This window comes from Sander lucioperca, chromosome 14, assembly GCF_008315115.2.
Source record: "Sander lucioperca isolate FBNREF2018 chromosome 14, SLUC_FBN_1.2, whole genome shotgun sequence".
Taxonomy (NCBI): Eukaryota; Metazoa; Chordata; class Actinopteri; order Perciformes; family Percidae; genus Sander; species Sander lucioperca.
Genome location: NC_050186.1, coordinates 6,730,249 through 6,755,964, shown reverse-complemented (window position 1 = coordinate 6,755,964; position 25,716 = coordinate 6,730,249). Strand labels below are relative to the sequence as shown.

At 41.5% G+C, this 25,716-nt stretch overlaps 1 protein-coding gene across 1 annotated transcript in view; it reads left to right on the top strand.

The window, feature by feature from the left end:
- Positions 1-25,716, top strand: part of chd1 (chromodomain helicase DNA binding protein 1) — a 34,443-nt gene extending 8,727 nt beyond the window's left edge. Inside the window, exons 9-35 of the mRNA XM_031282170.2 lie at positions 422-546; positions 1,719-1,935; positions 2,852-2,941; positions 4,035-4,225; positions 5,487-5,675; positions 7,673-7,835; positions 9,817-9,969; positions 10,143-10,214; positions 10,308-10,457; positions 11,213-11,361; positions 11,988-12,084; positions 12,548-12,643; positions 12,756-12,932; positions 13,857-14,017; positions 14,397-14,438; positions 14,526-14,659; positions 16,018-16,156; positions 17,923-18,073; positions 19,221-19,343; positions 20,014-20,157; positions 21,268-21,516; positions 22,787-22,912; positions 23,343-23,521; positions 23,785-23,884; positions 23,981-24,032; positions 24,121-24,367; positions 25,467-25,716. Coding sequence (XP_031138030.2) covers positions 422-546; positions 1,719-1,935; positions 2,852-2,941; positions 4,035-4,225; positions 5,487-5,675; positions 7,673-7,835; positions 9,817-9,969; positions 10,143-10,214; positions 10,308-10,457; positions 11,213-11,361; positions 11,988-12,084; positions 12,548-12,643; positions 12,756-12,932; positions 13,857-14,017; positions 14,397-14,438; positions 14,526-14,659; positions 16,018-16,156; positions 17,923-18,073; positions 19,221-19,343; positions 20,014-20,157; positions 21,268-21,516; positions 22,787-22,912; positions 23,343-23,521; positions 23,785-23,884; positions 23,981-24,032; positions 24,121-24,367; positions 25,467-25,716 — 3,966 coding nt within the window. The remainder of the gene's footprint in view (positions 1-421; positions 547-1,718; positions 1,936-2,851; positions 2,942-4,034; positions 4,226-5,486; positions 5,676-7,672; positions 7,836-9,816; positions 9,970-10,142; positions 10,215-10,307; positions 10,458-11,212; positions 11,362-11,987; positions 12,085-12,547; positions 12,644-12,755; positions 12,933-13,856; positions 14,018-14,396; positions 14,439-14,525; positions 14,660-16,017; positions 16,157-17,922; positions 18,074-19,220; positions 19,344-20,013; positions 20,158-21,267; positions 21,517-22,786; positions 22,913-23,342; positions 23,522-23,784; positions 23,885-23,980; positions 24,033-24,120; positions 24,368-25,466) is intronic.

Sequence of the window (25,716 nt, the reverse complement as noted above, 5' to 3'; positions counted from 1 at the left end):
ACTAATTGGTTGGATTCGTTGGACAAAATACACACGGCGATACACTGGTAAGAGCCAATGGGTTTAACCATATATCTGCTAATTTAAATAGCTCACGTTACTGTATTGTCAACAGTTAACTTAATTTAATATTGTATGGGGTGCTTTCTTTTGCGGGGTGCAAATGTTCCAAGAAAACAAGTTCCTTCCTGAGACTATTTAGCAGAGCCACCGTCGCTGCATCCGGTGCTTAGCGCTGCCCAAGATGATTGTGATTGGTTTAAAGAAATGCCAATAAACCAGAGCACGTTTTTCTCCCATCCAAGAGTGCTGTGTGGCCAGACCCTCCTCCGCAGCGCTGTGGAGTTTCCAGTCTTAAATAAACTGAACCGTTATTTTTGACTTAAACACTGCTCTCACCAACTGCTGTTCTTTCCTGTAGGTGCTCAAACAGAGACCCAGGTTTGTGCCTATGAAGAAGCAGCCAGCGTACATAGGAGGGGATGGACTGGAGCTCCGAGACTACCAGTTGGACAGTTTGAACTGGATGGCCCACTCCTGGTGCAAGTATGACTTGACTTAAGCAATCCTTAATTCTCAACTGGAAAAAAACTACCATAGTAATCAGGGTTTTGCAGGATCCCAGCCAAGCAATAGTGCATGGTTCCTATGGGTCCTTAAAATCCTTGAAAGTTTTTTGTCTTTGAGGGGGGGGAAATCATGGCCTTGAAAGTGCTTGAATTTATATATTTTGTGCAAGAATAGAAATTGGAGTTCTTTTTGATATCTTTCTTTACTTAACGTTAGTAAATAATAATGTGTTGTTCTGCACTGCTGTGTTAGAGAAGGCAATAGGCCAGATAGTCTGCCATAACAGAAAGAGGTGAAATTCTTGTCTGTGAGCTTTTGTGAAGCCTGCTAGTTCTCATAAAAAATATCGGTGTTGTACCATGCAATCATGTCTGAAACTATACCATGTTGGGTCCTTCAATTCGAGGGAATTTAGCCTGGAAAGTCATTTTTTTAAAGTCCTTGATTTGATGTTTAAGATGGTGTGGGAACCCTCATAGTGGCACCTAATATATAAATGTAATATATCCAGGGTTCAAAATGAACTTTTTTGTCCACCAGCCAAATGGCTAGTGAATGTTCAAATTTGACCAGCTAGATCAGTGGTTCCCAACCTGGGGTCCGGGCACCCCTCAGGGAGGCGGCAAAGATCACAGGGGGTGCGCAAGTCTTTATCTGGTTTGAGGAAATTGTAGGCAGGCTACTTAGTAGGCCAATCCTCCTAGACCTCTTAACCTGTGACCCTTGCTGTCATCAGGTCAGCTGCTAGCTGCTATAATCCTCGTTTTTCCTGCCGCCACGGCATCACTATTTTATGAATGAAACATGGCGGAGAAACGTAAAAGTGCTGATAACTACTCTGTATCAAAAAAGAAAGTAAGGATCTATCTCGAGAGTTACCTCAACTTCAGTTTTTCTTAGACATGAGTAGGGGGGGCGCCAAGGAAAAAAGGTCGGGCACCACTGAGCTAGATCACCATTATTTTTTTGGCTGGTTAGTGAAACAAATCTACCAGCCACTTGCATATTTGGCTAGTAGATGGTGCTAATTTTGAACCCTGCATTTTTCCGATGGTCATATGCTGCATGATCCATCGTTTAGTAGTGTGTAGCAGGCCCAAAAGCTGATCTTATGCGACTTCTCTCTTCCGCTCTGTTTTCATTCATAGAGGCAACAGTTGCATCCTCGCTGACGAGATGGGTTTAGGGAAGACCATCCAGACAATTAGCTTCCTCAACTACCTGTTTCATGAGCACCAACTGTATGGACCCTTCTTGCTGGTTGTGCCTCTCTCTACACTAACCTCCTGGCAGAGAGAAATCCAGCTCTGGGCCCCTCTGATGAATGTTGTGGTCTACCTGGGAGACATCAGCAGCAGGAACATGGTATGGTGCTTCCAACACCTGTTACACATACATACAGACGGGCCTGTAACAATTATTACATACAGTGGTGCTCAAAGTTTATGAACCCATGCTAAAGTGGTTTTATTTCAGTTAGCCTAATAGCTGGTTTGAATTGCATTGAGAGATGATTTTATGGAAAGTACCCCATGCCAATCTCTAGGTATGGTGAAGGGTATGTGATGATGTGGGGCTATTTTAATTCCAAAGGCCAAGGGAACTTTATCAGGATGCATAGTATCCTGGATCCATGAAATAACTGGCCTTTCAAAATAATAATCTGCCTGCCTCTATGGGAATTTAACATAGGGGTGTACTGACTTATGCCCCCTGTATTTTAAGGAAGAACATTTATTTATTTACGATACATTATTCATTCACAAAGAAAACTGGTGTCCTTAAAGGTTGGATTTATTAATTAATTTTTTTAATTAAGGCATTGAGATCAATTTCCAAAAGATTATGTTTTTATTCCGTTTTAGTCAACTTTGGCATGGGTATGTAAACTTATAAGCACCACTGTAAATGTCTAATTGTCTTTTCTTTTTTTGTTTCTTTAACTGCAAGGTTTGGGTCACATGATATATATATATATATATATATATATATATATATATATATATACAGTGCTGATTTTTTTATTCCTCTTTTTAGTCAACTTTAGCATGGGTATGAATACTTATGAGCAGCACTGTGTGTGTGTGTATGTATATATGTGTGTATATATATATATATACATACATACATACATACATACATACATACATACACAATTATTTCTGAGACAATTGTACAGCAACATTTGGAATTGTTCCAGCTCTACATACAGCAGCACAGGCATCAGTTTGTTAACGACGGTCTCAACATTTTTTCCTTTTTACCTGTTTTCTTTTAATAGATCAGGACACACGAGTGGATGCATGTCCACAACAAGAGACTGAAACTTAACATCATCCTCACAACATATGAGATTCTTCTCAAAGACAAGGTCAGCAGCTACTTGACTTTATCATGGGCTGTGGGCTGTGCTGCTGTTTATCACTAGGGTTGGGTATTGTTTGGGTTTTTTCTTGGACTGCACATTTTTTTATCGTCATCGCGTTATCAACTTGCGCAATGAACACATCGCAGGACTGCGACATATCTCAATAGACACTAGACTGCACTTTAAAATTTAACTTTCGTTCTTTTTTAGTGTTGGCTTTTATATTCAATTCAGTGTTTTCAATTTGTTGGAAATTATTTCCTTTCATTTGTTTTAAATTCAACAAGCAATTTGTTGTATTTTAGCAGAATACTGAAAGCAGCAAAAAGGCAGAACTGAGTACATTTTAATATCTGTTTACTTATCGCAGGTAATATCATGATCGCAATATTTAACAACGTTATCGCATATCTTCCTCATTTCGTGCAGCCCTGTTTTTTTTCCGGTGCCTGGACCGATACTTTAAAGAAAAGGATTAGCAAAGAACAACTTGTTTATTGCTAAGGCCATATGGTCAAATTTTAAATAATCTATTTAAAAAAAAAGAAATGTAATAACAATAACCTATTTCACCAGTCAAAGAACCAAGATGGCAGATGGGTACATTACAACAACATTGAATGCACCATGAGTTTAAGAGGTGCAATTGAACGCACCATTAAGTCCCGTCGTTGTTGTTTCTCTGACTGCAGCAGTGGAAAATTTATTCCAGTGAAATAAACCCACATGTTACAGCGTTTAGCTGTCAGCATTTTAAACATGTCTAGGCCAGCTACTAGCTAACGGTAGGCTAACATTACCGGCTGCCAAGTGTAGTGTTTACTAGTGTCACATGCAGCGATGCTTCTGTTGCCTGTAACGTCCATTTCAGAGCACCAGAGAACAGCACAGGCATTTAAGTGGCGCTGAAATCTGCGCTGTCATTCGGTCCGGTAGATACCTTGCGTTTAGGAACCGGTTCCAATTTTGGTACCCAACCCTACTCATTTATAATTAATCACATTTTATTTATGACACACATTAAATGGTGAAGGTCTGTTCTAAAACTGTGTAGTATAATATTAGTACATGTAAAACTTGTAACGTGTGTCTACAGTCATTTTTAGGCAGTGTTAACTGGGCCTTCATTGGTGTGGATGAGGCGCACCGACTGAAGAATGATGACTCCCTCCTCTACAAGACCATGATGGACTTCAAGTCCAATCACAGGCTTCTGATCACAGGAACGCCACTGCAGAACTCCCTGAAAGAGCTCTGGTCCTTGCTGCACTTCATTATGCCCGAGAAGTAGGCCATATCAATTGTTATACTCAAATACTAACTCACTGCATGGTACTGTATGGCTCAGTGCAACTTGACTCGCTTTTCTCGATTTCATTTCCACTGCAGATAGTACCCCCTCAATTAGCTGATCGTCATAGCGATGCCACTTGAAACTGCTGTGACATCATCTTCAACGTGACACAAACCAACCAGAGGAACGTCTTGATTGGTTTTGCAGGCCTCCATTTTTTTTTTTAAAAGAGAGAAACAAACAAAAAACTGAAGTGAGACGTGATACAAAAACTGTCTATGATCATGAAGCCGATTGTTATTGTGCAATTCTGTAGTTTATCAGTGAAGTCTATCAACTACACAGCAGACTGGATTCTCTACTAACAGCGACAAACAGAGTGACGGCTGCCCTAACAGGGCAATTACAACTTCCGTGTGCGTCACATGATGCCATGGAGCCCAAAAAGACTCTGTCCCATAGACTTAGATGGCAAGCGGCGTCTGTAAATCAGTAAATACATTTTTTTGAGCGTCACAACCCCCGTGAAATGACTTGTTTAACTATCAGAATTTGATCCATTCGGTCAACATTTGGAAACAATGAAATAATTTAATCCCCATCAAGTTAGCCGAGCCCTACAATTTCGGGAGTTTCAAAAACCTACTGCGGTCTTCTTCACCTTTTTCAGCCCTTCTGAGTTTGCAGGTATGGGTAAGGCAGGCATAATATTTTTTTTGGCAAGGAAGAATTATTCGTGGAATAAAAGAGACAATATGTCTGGTTCTGCTGCTTCAATTTTTAGACTTTTTAACTAAGAAGAATTAATAGCTCTCCTACACAGATTTGTATTCTTTTTGTTTTACCTCTTTTCTTATCTTTGATTTTTCTCCTGTAAAATACTGGACAGTTTTTACTCTTTAAGCCTCAATTATTCAAATGAGAATCTGACAAAAGAGATGGAGAAATTCATAGACACATGCAACGTGAGACCTGGGTTACAAGGAAACTTCATTTTAAGGGGTCACTGGCTAAATGTTTGCAACTACTGTTTTAACATCTTTTTTCCAAACATGTATATCATGATATTATTTATGATACAAACAAACCTATGAAGCACCTTGTACAAAATAAGAATGATGAAACCTAATTAGTTTTTGCACATTTTGCTTCTTGGGGGAAATTAATAAGGAATTTTAGTCCATTATCGTGTGCCATGAGTTGACTGTATTGCTACACCACCATTAATGTGTGTTGTTTGTCTTGCTTCTTAAGGTTTCACTCTTGGGAGCTGTTTGAGGAGGCACATGGTAAAGGCAGGGACTCAGGCTACGCCAGCCTGCACAAAGAGCTGGAACCTTTTTTACTGCGCCGAGTCAAGAAGGATGTGGAGAAATCTCTTCCTGCCAAAGTGGAGCAGATCCTCAGAGTGGAGATGAGTGCTATCCAGAAACAGTATTACAAGTAAGAGCTGGACACTGCCCTTTAAATCAAAAACAAAAAAAACACTGATTTCTTGTCTTTAGGGCCTGATATGGGCTTTTGAAGACCAATGCAGATTTGAGAGGGGAAAGAGTCACCGATTACCGATATTGCGGCCGATATAGTGAATTTTGGAGCTGCAATGAAAATAGACCTTATGTATGTGGATAAGAATAACTATCGAAGAATATTTGACAATAATATACATTATAAATGCATGTATTGTATTGTCAACCAATTCTAGAAATGAACACAAAGAAAAGAAACTAATCAAGTGCCCGTTGAAAACGTGCCTGTTTGGAACGGGCCGATTACTTGGCCTATGGTATTGCTGCTTGTAGAATTCATCAAAACCAAATTGTACCCCAACATTACTTACAGAAGGACCCCAAACCACTTAATATGCAACTCCACTGTATAGCCTACTACTGACTTACTGTGTAGACTACTTCTACATCAGAGGAAGACATTGTATTTACCTGACAGAACGTTGCAGATTCAGAATGTAATCAGAAAATATCACAATGACAATGTAATGTGGAGTAACCAGACATTAGCGTCATGGACTCATGGCAGTGTGCTACCCAACTGGCCCGTTATGAGAGCTAATCAGCACATATCTGCGTTAATCAACCACCAGAACCGGAGCGAGTAGCCTACAGAGACAATCTCACATTTAGCTCCAGAGAAAACATTGTAGTGTTGTCTTTTTCGTCAACGATATTGCATGATATCGCCACAGTTTAATGACGGCGGCGTTGTCTTGTCTCTCGTGCGATGTCCATGTAAGCAATCAGCTGTTGCTCCGGGAAGGCGAAGAAAAGTTTGGTTGTTAACGTTATATCCAGTAAAAATGCCGCAAAACTATCAAAGTCAAAGCCGTTGGGAAAGACTGTTAAATACATTAAAGTATTCGGTGTTGTGTCGAAGTTTGTTGCCCCGTCGAGTACTTTATTGTGATTGTAGTAATCTATTGGCTGTAATAAATATATTTGCCAGGTTTTCGGGTTTTGTGAGGAAAATATGCATTATAGGCGTAAAGTTACAGGTACCCTGGTAATAGGCGTATGATTAGCTTTTTTTTAACAGCGGTATTAACGTAATAAGTTAGAAGTGGTGAAAGTTAGAGGCAAACTTACACAACAGTTGCGATGTTCCTGTATGCTATCCGCTCGTGCTCCAGGAAAGTGAAGAAAAGTTAGTTTGGTATATCCAGCAATCATGTAACGTTGGAAGCGTTCTGCAGGTGGCGTCTGCCTGTGACGTGCAGGTTACCTTCCCCTCAAAGACACAGACACACAGACACACACACACACACACACACACACACACACACACACACACACACCGCTTTATTAGATAGATGGCTAGATAAACATCATATTCATTATCAGTCCAGTGCTGAAAAATGAAGCCAATGGGGAAGTGCCAAAAACTGTAGTTTGAGTGGCCACTTGAGGCTGGCTCTGATCCCCATAGATCCCCATGTTATAATGCCCAACGTTACAGCAGAATTAAACATGTTTACAGTCTGGTACAAAAAAACGGTTTTGGTTTCCTTAGCCAAGTTGATCCTTCATGTTCCAACTGTGGGCGGTGGTGAATTTATTTTTATAACTCACCCTTTTAAATTGTATTCAGGCTTTGGGTGACAGGTGGCTGCCGTCACAGGGAGCGAACATAGACTGTAGGCTTCATTCAGCCTGCCTCAGCTCCATCCACGCTCCACCTCTCTGCCCATTTCTGGATTAGCCGAAGTCAGGCACTGCCAAGATGGCGAGGGCCGCGGAGAGCCACCCACTTTGAGCTTCATTTTGGCTCTTCAGAAACCTATGGGTGACATCACGGAGGCTACGTCTATATTTTATAGTCTATTAAGGATGCGGACATTTCTAGTGAATCTACTTCTACTGCTAGACATTTGGGCATCATTTATAGAATAGTACAGTAATGTGTGTGTGTCTTGTGTTTGTGACCAGATGGATCCTGACCAGGAACTACAAGGCTCTGAGCAAAGGTACCAAAGGCAGCACGTCGGGCTTCCTGAACATCATGATGGAGCTGAAGAAGTGTTGTAACCACTGTTACCTTATCAAGCCCCCAGAGGACAACGAGTTCTTCAGCAGAGCAGAAGCCTTGCAGGTCTGTTTACTTTATCTTACTGTGTTCAGGAATTCAAGTTGTGCGTCGCTACGACGGATTTCCGTCTGCTGGGTTCCAGAGAGGCCATGTATGAGATGAGTGTAGGCTAGGGCTGGGTACCGAATTCAATACTTCGTAGGCACCGACCGAGTTGCCTCTAAAGTATCCAGTATCGAAAAATGCCTCGTCATTCAATACCCAATTTAAATACCTAAGGAGTTAATCTCATCAGCGTCAGTGAGCCAATCAGCATGCAGCATGCTTCTACCAAGATCTAATAATGTCTGTGATTGGCTGTCTAACGTTACACGTCGTAGAGACACGCAGGAAAACTCTGTTACACAGAGACGGCTCACGTAGTAGGCACTGAGAAATAAATACATAGATTTGTGCCGTAATGTTGTCATTTCTTTCTATTTTATAAAACTGGTATCACACCACAAACAAAGGCCAAGATGGCAACAACAGTGACAATACAGATTAGCGCCGCCTGCTGTTATGGAGACATTTTACGTCTCGTTGCTTTGGTATGTTCCGAGGCACTTTTTTGACCAATTTGGGGAGACCACTGATCAGCCCAATTGCCTTTTCTGCCGACGTTTGGCCGTCGGCTCTGTGCGTCTGGGCCTTAAGAAGAAGTTGGCCCTATCAAAAAGCTAGAAACGGCCCTGCTAGCTGGTGTGTCTAAAAGCTGCTGGACAAAATGCATCATGTCATGGGGAGATGGCGCAGCATGTTGCCAAGGACCAAATGGGACGAAGAGAACTCTGCAGCCTTATAGGGGGATGAAGAAGAGAAAGTCACATTAAGTAGTAACAGCACTGACATTATTTGAGCTGTTGCAGAGACTCTTAAAATAACATTATCGTCAGCTCACTTACTGTAAATGCAAATGTCGGCTGGCACGGTTAATAGTGAAATCGGTTAGATGAGTGTAGATAAAAAATATATTAACTTTAAAGAAAAAAAAAAAACAGAACCAGCTTCCTAGAATGTAATCCATCGCTTATGTCAGTAGTTGGCTGTAATTAGCTGTGATTGCTCAGGACTGGAGTCAGTGGCTTACATTTCTGGTATTTGGCTTTTCTGCATCGAGACATACTCTTTCAAGAGAGAATCATGATGCATCGACGAACCGTTTTTTCCCCACCTCTATTAAATATGTGGCCTGTGCTGTGTGATTTAGTGCCTCTGCTTGTTTTCCCTGAATCCGAATGTTTCATAAAAATGTCTTTTCTTTAGTCGGGTGGTCTTCATTCAGTTGTAGTTGTGCTGTTACATTTGTATTAAACCTGCAATAACTGATTTTGTATTCGTTTGGCCACTTGGGGCAGCAGAAACAAGTTGTCAAGACATTAACAAATCATCACCTTGATCATAGCTTGATCACTTAGCTGCTTTAATTTCAAAATTGTAAATTCATTCTATGCAGGAGGTCACAGCAAGGTTGTGTTTGTGTTATGTGGGTGTACACTACCGGTCAAAAGTTTGGGCTCACTTACATATTTCCATTCCACTCCATTATAGACAGAATACCAGCTGATCTGAGTGAGTGGCTGATCTTTAATGCAATATCTACATTGCCCATTATCAGCAACCATTCATCCAATGTTCCAAAGGCACATTCTGTTTACTAATCTGATATCATTTTAAAAGGCTAACTGACAAAACATTGGAGAACCCTTTTGCAATTATGTAAGCACATAATGTAATCTGAAAACTGCTGCCCTGATTAAAAAAAACAATGCAACTGATCTCAGCTGGTATTCTGTCTGTAATGGAGTGGAATGGACATTTCTAAGTGACCCCAAACTTTTGACCGGTAGTGTATGTTGGGATGTGGGGGAAGGCTTAAAATCTGTACCTGCAGAAGATGAGCGTGATTCTTGCATTCCAAATAAACACAGTTAAGTGTATATTGATTTCATAATGTCACTTGGAGAGGACAGACCAGTACCTGTTAACACTTTTCCTCCCACAGCAACTGGTCCGCTGCAGTGGGAAGCTAGTTCTTTTGGACAAACTGCTGGTGCGTTTAAAGGAGCGAGGCCACAGAGTTCTCATCTTCTCCCAGATGGTACGGATGCTGGATATCCTGGCCGATTACCTGAAGGGCCGACAGTTCCTCTTTCAGGTAGCTCCACACTGTTCTCATTTAACCATCAGACATATACTGTACACACATACACAAATATGCTTCATAAAAGCTCTCTGGAATTTAGCTCCAGCTAACTAGAGAAATATGAAATCCCATCTACATATTTCTGTTATAAATTCCTGAATTCTAAATGCTATACGTTTGTGCAGAGATTAGATGGCTCCATCAAAGGGGAGATGAGGAAGCAGGCGTTGGATCATTTTAATGCCGAGGGCTCAGAGGTAAGTTGTACCTATATGTATCCAGTAAATGCTGTTTGTGTTTCGTTTGAATAAGTAAGGACTGTAACATAGTGAACCTCCATTTGCGCCCAGGATTTCTGCTTCTTGTTATCGACGCGTGCGGGCGGTCTGGGTATCAATCTGGCATCAGCTGACACAGTAGTCATCTTTGACTCGGACTGGAACCCCCAGAATGATCTCCAGGCCCAGGCCAGAGCCCACAGGATCGGACAGAAAAGACAGGTAGGCAACAACTGTCACAAACCTCTGTCCATCTTTGCTTCGCTGTATTTTGCGGCTGTATGCCAACTGTCACCTACATCCACGCACCATGGAACTGGCAATTAGTAACACCATGTTGACTGTGGCTACAGGAAGCTGTAGCTGCTTCACAATAAAAGCCTTAGCATAGTTAGCCAGTGGAACACGGAAATAGGGAAGCAGTGGCAGGAAATGTTATTTGGCATTGCTAAAAACTGCAGCTCCACTTGGCAGAGAAAACTGAGATTGTTACCATTAGTGTTGCCTAGCTACTGATGAAATTGTTTGTTCAAGATTGCGGAAAAATACGTTAATGACTGTGATGAGACTAATCCCACGGTAGGATACTATTTTAGAGGAAAAAACAGTCCTTAGATACTTTACTTTAGGCTGGGGGAGGCATTTATCTTTGTCCATAAAATTCTTTCAGCACATAATTCAAGTTGTCTGAGAGAAAGCTAGACTTCTTTACCTCCTCCTTGCCTCTATTTTTCAGGCTTTAATAAATGTAGTCGTCTCAGGAGACTTTGGCCAATCACAGGTCATTTCAGAGATGGAGAGAGCGTTTCTATTGGCTGTTCTGCCAATGCAGATGCGTGTACACGTTCTTTTGGTGAAAATATATCATCCCTAGTAAATGATCTACCTTATCTAAATTCACTGCCAGAATGTGTTCAAATTTTATTCCTGATATACAAAGTATACTATATATGGCACTGTTTCCTTGTGGTTGGCAGGTGAATATCTACCGTCTGGTGACAAAGAGCTCAGTGGAGGAGGAAATCATTGAGAGGGCCAAAAAGAAAATGGTGCTGGACCACCTTGTCATTCAGAGGATGGACACTACAGGGAAAACTGTCCTCCATACGGGTTCTGCTCCTTCCAGGCAAGCAACGCATGCCGCATTCTGCTGCTTTCCTCCGTTTGGCCCCTCTTGAACTAAACTGTCTGTGCTTGTTGACCACTAGGATTGGGCATCGAAAACCTGTTCCAAATTAGGGATCTTTTTTTTTTGTTTGTTATTGTAATTGATTGGAAAAAATGAGTATTGGAAAAATTTGGTATTGAATCCAATCAGCGGTTCCAAATTTAAGATTCGCAAGTTTTGGTTTCCGTAGCAGCCGCCGTACTTCCAGGCGCTTATTGTGTTGCAGCCATGGAGCTCAGTAAGCGGCGCTCTAGTCTGGCTTTATTTTATGTAGAAAAAGCCCAAAATCAAATGTTCCTCTTATTTGTAAAATAAGCATATGACCCGTTTCAACTCCAGCCCTCAAAGAATTGAGAACTGATAAGAACCGGAATTGAAAGGACGAATCAGGATTGGAATCAGAAATGTTAAAATCAAAACGATGCCCAACCCTATTGACCACCTTGTTATTGACTGATGAGTTTGTCGTTTTTCCACCCAAAAAAATCAAATCAAGAGATTTCATCTGTAGTGCTTGTTCCCCCTTTAAAGGTTGCTGCTACACATTGCTGTCATCTCACTTCAGTGTGTTTTATTGCATACAGTTCAGCACCATTCAACAAGGAGGAGCTGTCTTCCATCCTCAAGTTTGGTGCCGAGGAGCTTTTTAAAGAGCCAGAGGGCGAGGAGCAGGAGCCTCAGGTATGTAGTTAAATACTGAACTAGGGCTGGGCAATATATCGATTTTATATGGACATTGATATACTATATGAGGCTAGATATTGTCTTAAATTTTGGATATTGTGATTTCACACAATTGTTGTCTTTTCCTGGTTTAAAAGGCTGCATTACAGTAAAGTGATGTCATTGTCTGAACTTACCAGACTGTTCTGGCTGTTATTTGTCTTTACCCACTTAGTCATTATATCTACATAATTGGTGATTATTTATCAAAACTCACTGTGTTAATATTTTGTGAAAGCACCAATAGTCAACCCTACAATATTGCTGCAGTATCGGTATGTATTTGGTCAAAAATATTGTGGTATTTGATTTTCTCCATATCGCCCAGCTCTATACTACTACTAAATTATGTATGTACATAATTACACATTTTCTCTGAAATACATTGGAGAAGCATGTCATGGTCTTTTCTTCTCTGTAGGAAATGGATATTGATGAGATCCTCAAAAGAGCTGAGACCAGGGAGAATGACCCTGGACCCTCCACAGTGGGGGAAGAACTGCTGTCTCAGTTCAAGGTATACAAACAAGAAATATTTTTCTTTCTTTTGGGAACAATATCTAAATGTATGATGCTCTTGTTCTTCAGCAATTTAACATGTACAGTTGTTTATGACCTGAATTGTGCAGGTAGCCAACTTCTCTATGATGGATGAGGAGGAAATAGACATTGACTCGGAGCGTAGTCTGCGGAGTTGGGACGACATCATTCCTGAGGAGCAGAGGAAGAGGATGGAGGAGGAGGAGAAACAGAAGGAGCTAGAGGAAATCTACTTGCTGCCACGCATGAGGAATTGTGCCAAACAGGTACACAACAGTCATGCCAAATATAGTCTATATAAACAACGTTTAATTTACGGAATAGTTCCGGTGCCGCCAGAGGTTCCACCAGATGTCCCACACCTTCTTCTTTCTTTGTGTTGGCGTTCTAACCTCTGGTGGATTTGTGAGGACTATGGTTAACTGCTCCTCAGATCTCTGCAGGGTAAATCCAGACAGCTAGCTAGACTATCTGTCCAATCTGAGTTTTCTGTTGCTAAAACTACTAAAGCTACTTTTGAACGTACGCATGTTCCACCAAAACATGTTCCTTCCCGAGGCTAGTTTACAGTGGCACTGTGGAAAAATCCAAACTTTAAGGACACCAGTATTCTTTGTGAATGAATAATGTATTGTAAATAACTAAATGTTCTTCCTTAAAATACAGGGGGCATAAGTAAGTACACCCCTATGTTAAATTCCCATAGAGCCAGGCAGATTTTTATTTTTAAAGGCCAGTTATTTCATGGATCCAGGATACTATGCATCCTGATAAAGTTCCCTTGGCCTTTGGAATTAAAATAGCCCCACATCATCACATAACCTTCACCATACCCCCACATCATCACATACCCTTCACCATACCCCCACATCATCACATACCCTTCACCATACCTAGAGATTGGCATGGGGTACTTTCCATAAAATCATCTCTCAATGCAAATCAAACCAGCTATTAGACTAACTGAAATAAAACCATGCCAATCTCTAGGTATGGTAATTTTTTTAAATTTAGGCATTAAGATCAATTTCAAAAAGATGATTTTTTTAATCAATTTTAGCATGGGAGTGCCGCTGTATACTAAGGACTCATGATTTAGGTTTTTCTGGGAAAAGAATAACATCATTTGTGTGCTATTCGCACTTTGGGTTTTTGAACTTCCTGGCAAGTTTCTTGCTTTTTGTTACCAGATCAGCTTTAACGCCAGTCAGGGCCGGCAGAGCAGGAACAGGAGGTACTCTGGGTCTGAGAGCGACTCCCCCTCAGACCGGAAAAGGCCAAAGAAACGAGGACGGCCTCGGACTATTCCGCGGGAAAATATCAAGGGCTTCAGCGATGCTGAGATCCGGAGGTTAATACAATTTTATTTTATAGAGACAATGCAATTTTCCACAGTTCCAATACGGAGTATGAAACTGATGAGAGTTTATAGCTATTGCTAATTTTCAACTCTTGTCCTTAGTTGGGCATTTCATGTACAATGTAATTAAAATATACAGCTTCCAGTATCACAAAACCACAATACACTACAAATATGGAAATACATTAAAGTACACATAACACTTTGCTGCATGTCGTCCTTTCATGTCTTCAAGCTATTCTGTCAATTAAAGGCCGTAAAAGCCCAAAAAACTATCTTAAAAAAAATACACATCAGACAATACGCATAATAATGTGGCTATCTATCCTCCTCACATATTCCTGTTAACATCTCTGTGAACTACTTACAGGTTTGTCAAGAGTTACAAAAAATTTGGAGGACCACTTGAAAGGTAAGCTGCATCAGATTTTGTTATCGTTTTTAACAGTTTAACAAAACAACATGCCACACATCTGCTCAACGTCTATTCGTCACTCAGGTTGGACGCTATTGCGCGTGATGCCGAACTCGTGGATAAGTCTGAACATGACCTGAAACGCCTGGCAGAGACGGTTCACAACGGCTGTGTGAGAACACTACGAGAAAACCCCTGCGGACCAGAGAAAACGTCAGGTAACCAAACCCATCTTTTTATTGCTTAAAGATTCCATCAGCCCCTGATGAGAATGTTGTACATGTATATTTTGTATTAGAACAAAATGGGGCAGTGATTGGACTCAGGGGAGTTTCTCCACTGATGATTCGGGGTTGGAATGAAGGTGGGAGGGAGACGACGTCTGTTAAGTAGGGAAATAATTAAATATGAAAATGTATTGTCTTTCTATGGAATCCTATCGTGATGAAATCATACATCGAGATATTGTGATATATAATTACATCGTCTGAATTGATAATAACAAGCCCATACTTGCTGAATTTTCTCAGAAAATCTGTTAACTGCTAACTTTTGGGGAATTTAGGAGAAATCTACAAAGTGTAGTAAAATAAACATCTAAATGTGTATTTAGGACTCCTCCCCCCCCCCCCACACTAGTCTCAAAGAAGAGATGTTATAAAAGAAAAATGGACCATAACCTCAAAATTGACCAGTGCATGAAAAAATGATGTTTTTGCCTGCAGTTACAGTTCAATGCATTGTGGAGAGTGGCGACGTTAGCTAACGGTATAGCTACACTCTTGGTAGATACCTGGTTGGGCTAACCGCTAACTTTAGGTAATTGCTGACAGAAAAGTCTTCTTGAATCTTGTTGATTCCTTCGTGCAATGTACTCTGCTTCTGTAGCAATGAGTGACAGTGGCAGGTAAATAAACCTGCGTGATTGTCATGGAAACCGGCTTCCTCGGTAGCCTAGGTAATATCAGTCCGCTGCTGCTGTAGCCTTTTTCCTACTACCAACTACAGGGAACAAAGTATAACTACTGTAATGCGATACAAGGATAGTTTTATTCCTAACATTATTCTATCAACAGACATTTACATCGATAGTCTGGCGTTATAATGTATTTGCCTCGGGTGTACTGTGGAGTGGGTCAGACTGTTTTTAGTGTCAGGCTAGCAGATACTGTTGACTTGCACTAGCCTAGCACCAGCTAACTCTGCAACTGGAAGGACTGGATGAAACGTGTTAAACGGTCTCCACTGATAAATAACACACTGGCTAACTTAGAAATGAGGTCCTATGTCCAAAATTCTGAACCACCCCTTTAAAGAAGAATTTGATAACACACAGATGATCTGTTTATCTTTACAAATTTAAGACTCCTAAGTCTAACAATGGCATAGTTCAGTGCTGAATTTTTTTTTAAATTGAGAATCGAACCATGACACCCTAAATCGGCTTTGTACATTGACATTGCCCCCCAACCCCCCTTCAAAATGTGAAAGTATTCTTAAACTGCCTTTCTTTCACAAGATTAAATGCGTGATACTTGATGAAACTGCACTGTTGTTTTTCCACTTTGATGATCAGGGGGAAGAAGAGGGAAGGTAAAGGGCCCCACGTTCAGGATCTCTGGAGTTCAGGTGAACGCCAAGCTGGTTATCTCCCATGAGGAAGAGCTGGCCCCACTCCACAAGGCTATTCCTGCTGACCCAGAGGAGAGAAAGAAGTAAGCTTCCTGACACTGCATCATTTCTGTTGGACAGGTTTGGCCATCACAGCTTATTTTGTATTGGTTTGTGTTAGGGCTGTCGCGGTAACGGCAATATTAAAATACTGCACTATTATCACGCCGACCGCAGGGCATAGCAGCAATCTCCACAACCGCAATGTTCCCGCCTATAACCTCAAAACTCTGTGTGTAAAATTTGCCTTGGTGAATGGTGCATACATGAACAAACCTATTAAACATTGAAATGAAATAAACAATAAATAAAGAAAAATATATACATACAAAATAACTGTTGCATAAGGAAAAAGAGGCTGTCGCTCTCTTCAGACGCAAATGAATGTGTGAAACAAGTAGGCCTATGTAATTTAGAAAAAAAACAATCGCACACAGCAGTGACACGAGGCTATTTCTAAATAAATATAGTATATGGGCAGGTTTTGATATTTCATCATGTAAAAATTGGTGGAATTAAAACTCCAGGAGAACAGCAGGCAGGAAACTCAAAAGGGTTGGTAAACGGGAAGCATACTTGATCATTTATCAGGATCGGATAATTTTATCGTATAATATATCGTTCTAATAGATTATCAGTGGGGTTTCATGCAAGCACCTCGCAGAAAAAAAATCAACGACTGCTGCAACAGCACAATTGTTCAACATGGAAGAAGGAAGCAGGCAGCGGCCGGTGTAAACCCACTGAAAGATAAACTACTCTAATAACTAAAAGGAGTGTGTTCTTTAAAATGGAACCGTCAAAGTATTGCAAGGATGCCAATGGGACTTAAGTTTGACTTTCACTTTCCAGTTGAAACTAAATGTTGTTTGTAAAGCAGCTGCAGTAATGTTTACAACAGCAAAGTCCCTATATAAAGTCGTAATGAGGGAAGGTTAGAAAGAATGAAGAATCAGACATCAGTCAGCATCAGTCATTTCTCCTGTCCTCCTTCCTCTGCTGAGGGCCGATGACCTCATTGCATAATAATTAGCCATGTGGATTTACCGCTAAACAAGGATAGATCCTAAATCAGATCTGCTAGAACGGTCGACGTAGGTAGCTTTAGGCATGGTGAGCGGGGATTGGTTAGGGTAGGAATTCCAGGGTAAGCCAGTCAGAGGCAGAATTAGGCCGGCCACGAGGCACGTCCTTTGACCTTGACAAGTCTAGCGGATCTGATTTAGCATATATACCCTGAAAGAGGTGGTTTCGGTACCCATCCCTAAAAAAATTATTTTCTGTTTTCATCGGGTATCAGACGGCCTTTTGTGATCACACATATCGCAATGATAATAAAAATACTGTCATCATCACTAATACACATGAAGATGTAATATCTATATTCACATTATAGACACCACTGCTGACTATCCCTCTAAGAATTTGGCCAAAATAAAGCATATAGACCATACACAGTCCCGCCATATACTAGGTTTTGAAGGCAACACAATACATAATAATAGCCTAACAATAAAGCTTATTTATATAGCACTAACAGGAAAAATGTATTTGCAATAATACAGCGCTGTGGAGCCACCCTAAATTACCGCAGGGGAAATCCCTGTCCAGCAGCAGCCCTCGTCTGTGTATATCCCAATATGTTTTCTACAGTACCAGTCAAAAATTTGGACACGCCTTCCCAGTCAAGTGAATGAGAAAGCATGTCCAAACCTTTGACTGGTACTGTATATAAAGCAGCCTTGTTGCTAAACATGACATGACCAAATCTATTTGAGTGTCTAGATTTGAATTGTGTGTATTTGAATAGGTATATGATTCCATGCCACTCGAAGGCAGCACACTTTGACATTGAGTGGGGGAAGGAGGACGACTCCAGCCTCCTCATAGGAATCTATGAGTACGGTTACGGCAGCTGGGAGATGATCAAGATGGATCCAGACCTCAACCTCACTCACAAGGTCAGTTCAGACACACTACTTTTCTAATCTTTTTGTGTGATCATAGAGGATCATGGGTACTAGCTTATTGTAGGACTGGACGATATTACCTAAAATCAAGTTCAATTAATTGAACATTTTACCTTGATTACAATTAATCATAATCATCATCATGTCAAAATTCTTGTCTTCTAAATCGTTTATAATAGATAAGCAAAAATAAGCGAGAGAGCCTCCTTTTCAATTGTGAAATACACACGTTGATGCTGGTTACATTTCTTGGAGAAATATGAGACCGGGTGCTCCACGCCATAATCTCCATTTTGAAGACGGACAGCACCCGCCTCTGCATCACTCGCATCAACAAATAGTTTTAACGGACGGTTGAATGCAGGCGCAGCCAGGACCGGGGCATGAGTCAGCAAAGCCTTTACACAGTCAAATGCCTACTGGCAGGATGCAACAGGACGCACACAGCAGAGACACACGTAACAGTGTGTGAATGCAGGCTTCTCCTCCGCATTGCTTCCATGCTGCAGACTGGATGGGGCCGAATTAGTGACTGAAGTACATGAACACACAGTGGGGAAGTATTAACAGGATTAAAAAAAGTGAAATGACATAGAAAGATTGAGTCGATTAGAGGTTCTGAATTTCGTCCAGTCCTATCCTATTGTCTCGTTTTAAATATTACATAAACACTATATACTGTGGAGAACTTTATTTGTGAGGCTTCAGGTTCTGCAGTTTTATTGTTTTAGTTAACAGAGTTGTACTATACATAAATATGTGTTTCCCATATTCACCTTGGGCAGGTCAGCCAAATATATTTGCCCCTGCCCAAAAATGTTTAATTCATTTTTTGTAATAATGTTTTCCTCTCAAATGTCAGTACAGAAGCCAGTGAAAACTAACGTAAGAGTGTGATGTGTTCAGGGTTCAGAATTAGCACCATCTATTAGCCAAATGCTGGTAAAATTTGCAAGTGGCGGGTAGATTTGTTTCACTCACCAGACCAAAAACAACGGTAATCTACAGTACTGAGTGGCTGGTAAGATTTAAACCTTCACTAGCCACTTGGCTGGTGAACGAAAAAGTGAATTTTGAACCCTGGATGTGTTTGTATGCAGCCATTTCTAAACTGTTCACCGTGTCCACTGTTGATCAGCTCCTACCAGACGACCCAGACAAGAAGCCCCAAGCCAAACAGCTCCAGACCCGAGCAGACTACCTCATCAAGTTGCTAAGCAAGGACCTGGCCAAAAAAGAAGCACAGAAACAAGCAGGGACAGTAAGTCTACACCACAACTCCCTCTGCATCTCTAACCACAATGTAACGTCATCTATAATCAGGGTTTCTGCGGGGTTTTAAAAAATATCTCAGTAGTCTTACATTTGCTGAAGTATTGTGTTCTAGGTCTTAAATCATTTTAAACAGGTCTACATTTTCCTACGTCAGTGTAACGCTACCTCTAATGCTCATTGAAATGCTTTTTTTTTTTTTTTTCAAATTCTGTGGTGGTGGTGTTCTTATGCTCGTCCAAATATAATCTGCTGTGTGTGTGTATATATATATATATATATATATATATATATATATATATATATATATATATATATATATATAGATAGATAGATAGATAGATAGATAGATAGATAGATAGATAGATAGATAGATAGATAGATAGATAGATAGATAGATAGATAGATAGATTATTATGACTCTGTGTGGCTTTTATTCAATTTGAATACATTTATTTACCTTGCAGGTACTTTTGTGACTCTGCATTTTGTCGTACTTTTATGTTGTGATATAGGTCTTAATTTTCATTCATAAAGGTCGTAAAAAGTCTTAAATTTGACTTGGTGAAACCTGCAGGAACCCTGATGTAATCTATAATATAGATATATTAGAATGTATGTCGACCAGAATCTACCATGCCCACTCTGTATGTATGTAGGCCAACTCACGGAAGAGGAAACCAAGAAGTAAAAAGAGCAAAACTCTGAAGCCAGCGAAGACCGAAGAGGTGCTGAAGAGCACGTCCTCCGATCCCCCATCGGACAAGAGGTCAGACGATGAAGACGAAATTGAGGAGGAAAAGGTACATTTAGATGCCACTCGTACTGCTTTTGTTTGCCTAGCATGACATGAATGCTTCCTTTTGTCAGTTTGGAGTGGATGTGTAGCGTGCTTTTTTTTTTTCTCTTTCTCAAATATTTTTTATTTTAGTTATTTCATTACACAAGTAACAGAGAAGATGCTATGAAAAATGACCATGCCCGTATATCCCTCCCCCAAACCTCATCTAACAGCTGGTACTTCAACACACACAAAGTCTGGAGTACACACACAAAAAAGGAGACACATGCTGGAAGTCAGGTTAAATAGCTAAGTAAAATAATGGGGGAACAGAATGTAAATACATAAATAACTGACAATAATCCCAAAATAAAGTCCGAAACAGGCAAGTAAGAGAAAAGGTACATAAAAAAGAACATAACAATGTGACTGAAAATGAAATTACAGCGAACTAATGTAAAACAGGGAGAGAAGGAGAGTGCTTCTCTAAATTGACTGGAACAGGGGTCCTTATTGGTTTTTAAGCCAAGGACCCCTTAACTGAAAGAGAGACGGAGCAGGGACCCCCCACTACATATATTATTTAAAATGAAGTTGCATATTAAACTGGGCCTACTATAACGTGTAGGGCGGCCTAAAGCCTTTTTAGTGCATAGAATACTAAGCTATTAAAATTAAAAATATGGCAGGATTTGGAGGACAAACATTGAGAACATTGAGTTAGTGTGTGCTTGTTATCACCAATTTAGACAACATAATTGTAAATCACGATATCTCCATATGATTTCATCACAATAGACGATTGAAAGACGATAAATTATCATATTGAATTATCGCCCAGCCCTACATGTGGCACAGTGAATCCTGTGTAAACTGTGTCTTTGGATGGCTACCTTAGTGACTACCTTACCTATAGGGCAGTATCAATCATGTTTTTTTTGTTTTTTTTTCACAAATAAGCTGATTTATATTTGCTAATAATATATTGGATTCATGTTAAGACATATTAATTTTACCAAAAACTTTTAACAATAATTTCGCGGCCCTCCTGCAGTAACTCTGAGGACCCCCTGTTGAAGATCTCTGGAATAGAGATTGGGAAAGTGTGTGTGACGTGTTTGGACCCTTTCAGGAGGCGGTGCCGGTGAAGACAGCGAGCAGACGGGGCCGAGCGGACAGGGCGGCGCTGAAGGAGGAGGACGAAGACGAGGAGCCTGAGCAGGAGGAAGTTTCTTCATCAGGGGAGGGGGAGATTAAAGAAAAAGAGATCAAAAAAGAGAAAGAGGAAAGTTGGGATATCAAAGAAACAAAGGAGACAAAAGAGAAAAAAGAAACAAAGCCTCTGGAAGCAGTACATAAACAGGACGAGAGCATGGAAAAGGTGAAATAATAAATGTCTAATGTGATATGTTGCTTTACTGCTATGGACCATAGTTGTGATTCATTAAATGAATTGCTAATTGTGTTAAAGCCTGACAGTGTGACGCCAGAAACACACCACACGCTGAATAGCCAAGAAGTGGAGCTATTTTCATGTTATTCAATCTGTTGGCCACACCGGCTGCGATCAGGCACAGAGCGGCCGTGCCGGCCCACGCGCTGCAGCAATCATTTGTCGATCATCGTCTCCTCTATTTGCTCCAAAATGTGTCAAGCCAGGCAGATAATCTCATACAGGAAGGCCACAGTGCAGCGGGATGCTTTACAAAATAAATAAAATTCAATTTATTTATAGTATCAAGTCATAACAGGAGTTATCTCGAGATACTTTACAGATAGAGTAGGTCGAGACCACACTCTATAGTTAACCAAGCCCCAACAATTCCAGTAATTCCCCCAAGAGCATGCATTTAGTGCGACAGTGGCGAGGAAAAACTCCCTTTTAGGAAGAAACCTCGGCAGGCCCAGGCTCTTGGTAGGCGGTGTCTGACGGTGCCGGTTGGGGGTGTGATGAACAGTGGCAATAATGGTCACAAAGATAATGGATCAGTGACTACAAATGGTAGTCGTAGTAGTTCATGTCATAGCAGGGCACAGCAGGGCATTACAGGATGTAGCATGGCACAGCAGAGCATAGCAGGACGCAGCAGGGTTCAGCAGGACACTGCAGGGCACCACAGAGCGTAGCAGGTAGTGTAGCAGGACCACGGCGACAGCTGCAACCAAGATTTTGGTGCCATCCTAATCCAAGAAAATATGCTGGGTGAAAAAACATAAGGACTCCAGGGAGTAAACTCCCCAGAGCTAGGTTAGTAACAAGCATTTCTGGGACAAGGGTGCACACAGATGGAAAGAGAACTCCCCAGTTTATGGTGATTTTGGATGTCTTGACTTCTCAGCTGTCTCCAGCGAGACACGCAATCAGGCACATGGAGAGAGATAAAGTGACACACACACACACACACACACTCACTGAGAGGGAGAGAGACAGAGAGAGAGAGACGTTTTGTAGAGTGGAGAGAAGGATCGCTTTGTGACCGGCGCGGAGAACTGCACGTCTGGTGTGAACAGCCAGGTGCGCGATCAGGCATGAATCTACACTTCACAGCTATTCACTGAGCTTCAGCGTGCGGTGTGTTCCTGGCGTAAGTAAGTTACGGAAAAAAGACAGTGGTTTGGTTAGGAATTAATTTTCAAATCCTTCTCATCAGAATGAAGTAAAGACTGAGGTACGAACCAAGAAAGTCTCTGATGTGCCGGTCCATATTACAGCAAGTGGAGAGAATGTGCCATTATCTGAGGAGTCTGAGGAACTGGACCAGAGGACCTTCAGTGTGGTATGTTTCACTGATAACCAAATCTTCAGATAGAAAATCTATTTAGTTAAATATTCAGCTTATGGCAAAACAGCAAACAGTTGTAAGTATGTATTGTATGTTGTATAGCGTATTAAACGCTGTAACCGCCAGCCATGAACCAGGCTGCAATGTAACACTACAGGACAAATGTTCAGCGTCAGTTAGCGTCCACTAACGGTACTGGTTTTGCCGCTGACAGACTCAGATTATTATTCTAAGTGTCTTTCTCACATGATATCAAACTGGAAGGATATGCAGAGAATCCGGTGCAGACATTGTCCAGAGTTGCTTTTTCTCACATGTAGCACCCAACAAGAGGTTGTCCGTGTCAGGCTCAACATGCATCCAAATGGTTTAATAAAGTTGTGGTTTAGAGTTGCTGGAGTTTACCTTTGTTTGAACGTTGCAGTGTAAAGAGAGGATGCGGCCGGTGAAAGCAGCCCTGAAGCAGCTGGACAGGCCGGAGAAAGGGCTGTCGGAGCGCGAGCAGCTGGAACACACCAGACAGTGTCTCATAAAGATCGGAGACCACATCACCGAGTGTCTGAAGGAGTATTCAAACCCTGAACAGATCAAACAGTGGAGAAAGTTAGTACACACATGAATAAGATATGTGCCGTAATGTTGGAACTTCTTTTACTTTTATAAAATTGGTGTCAAAGTATAGTTTAGAAACTGGTATCGAATTCACGGTACCGGTATTGGAATTTTTTAAATGATATTGAATTACAGTAGTCTCCATGTCGAAGCCGTTGGCTGTTCGTGTGTGTGTGGCTTGAGTGGTCGATAAGACTAGAAAAGCGCTTTATAAATCCATTTACCGTGTTTAAGACCGTGCTTGTCTTTTACAGAAACCTGTGGATATTTGTTTCCAAATTCACTGAGTTTGACGCCAGGAAACTACATAAACTCTATAAGCATGCAATCAAGAAAAGACAAGAGAACGCCCAGGTATGTGAAGGCCCTATGGTCATTCTTCATTTGGATTACAGTATGACATCCTTTCCTGACATTAGAAATCCATCATGACGACGATTCTTTCCTCAGGCGATGGAGCAGAACACAAGAAGTATAAACCCCCACGGCTATAAGCATGCAGGTACATTCAGCCTCCCTCTGTTGTACATAGAGAACAAGATGAGCAAGTTGTCACTGTGTACTGATTTGTTTGCGGGCTCGGTCCTCAGATATTGAAAGGCTGAAGGACAACTCTCACCAGGACGACAGCAGCAGGGACAGCTACAGCTCGGACCGGCGATACCATGAGAGCAGCGGCAGCAAGGAGAGACACAGCTCGGAGTCCCACAGGAAGACCACAGGAGGGGAGTCCCGGAAACGGCCGTACTCCTTCAGCAACGGCAAAGACCACCGAGACAGAGACCACTACAGACCAGACAGCAGGGACAGGGACAGAGACAGAGACAGACAGGACAGGTGAGGGACACATGCTGCTCTCAGGAACAGAATGGGCATTTTGGGGGGGGGGGGAGACGATGACACATATAAAGCGTGGGGTCTGGGGGTCTTCTACCAGGAAAGACTTCATTTCCTGCATTCTGATACATTTTATGTTTTTGAAATGTCTTAATTTATGTCAAGGAAAACCCCAAATTCTGGTGCAGGTAAAATATAATGGAATATAATGCAGTAAGGGGGCTTTCGCATCCGACTACACTTGACCACAAGTGTTGTCTTTGTTATCTGAGCACAAGATATGAAAACTGCGTCAGCTTTGGGCTCATCATTCTATTATACTGCCGCAAGCTGCGTCTGCGAGGGCTTTTGAAAAGTCTAACCACAGTTGTGACCGCTTTATCAACATTGTAATCCCCGCTAACTGAATAAGCTACAGAGGCTGCTGCACACCGTTCACATAGAGCAGCCTATACATGCTCCGCGGTATAACCGCTGTGTGCTGGCTGTGCCGTTGTTTTTTTTATGTGGAGAGTGGTGGAGACAACTTGGGACGCTCGCGCACCACTCAGATTTGCTGCCGTGCGTTGCACTCAAAGTTTAAATTATTTCAACTGCCGTTGATCTTTTAAAGGAGCAACCGAAGCAATGATGGCGTATACCAGCTCTGCCTCTCTGCCCTGCGCCCTACCGCACGGTTTTACCTCTGATCATGTGTAGCAGTTAAACTCTATTTCACACTATGATGGTTATACTTTGCAATTTATCCGCCGTTCGCATGCGTGCCGAACAGTAGGGCCGGTCCGTTACACCACCACTGTATATTCAACATCACTGACTTCATGCAGTTTTGTATTCATAACACGGATTCAGTGGAACATTTAAAAACTTCTTCTTAAACACCTTAATATTTTGTGCTTATTAAATTATTAAAAACTAATAATCCAATAAAAAACAGTATGTAAATTTGCTTTCCTATGCTAATCTATCTGTGTCCCCTTCAATAATTGCTCCCAAGAAATTTGATGTTAGATGAAATTTAGGCCCATGGCTCTGAATGTTTAAGTTTCATTGTTGCCCTGTTGTGTGTGTGTGTGTGTGTGTGTGTGTGTGTGCGCAGATACTACAATGACGGTAAGCACAGGAAGCTGGAAGAGTTCCGCTCCAGCAGAGACCATTCCCACTCGGACCACCGCTCGTCCTACCGCTACCACTCAGACTGGCAGGCCTCGGCCAGCGGGCCCCGCTCACCCCGGGACCAGCGCTCGCCCTACGACTCGCGCTCGCCCCTGGGACACCGCTCGCCTTTCGACTACTCGTCGGACCACAAGAGCACACCGGAGCAGATCTGGAGCAGCCGCAAGACATAA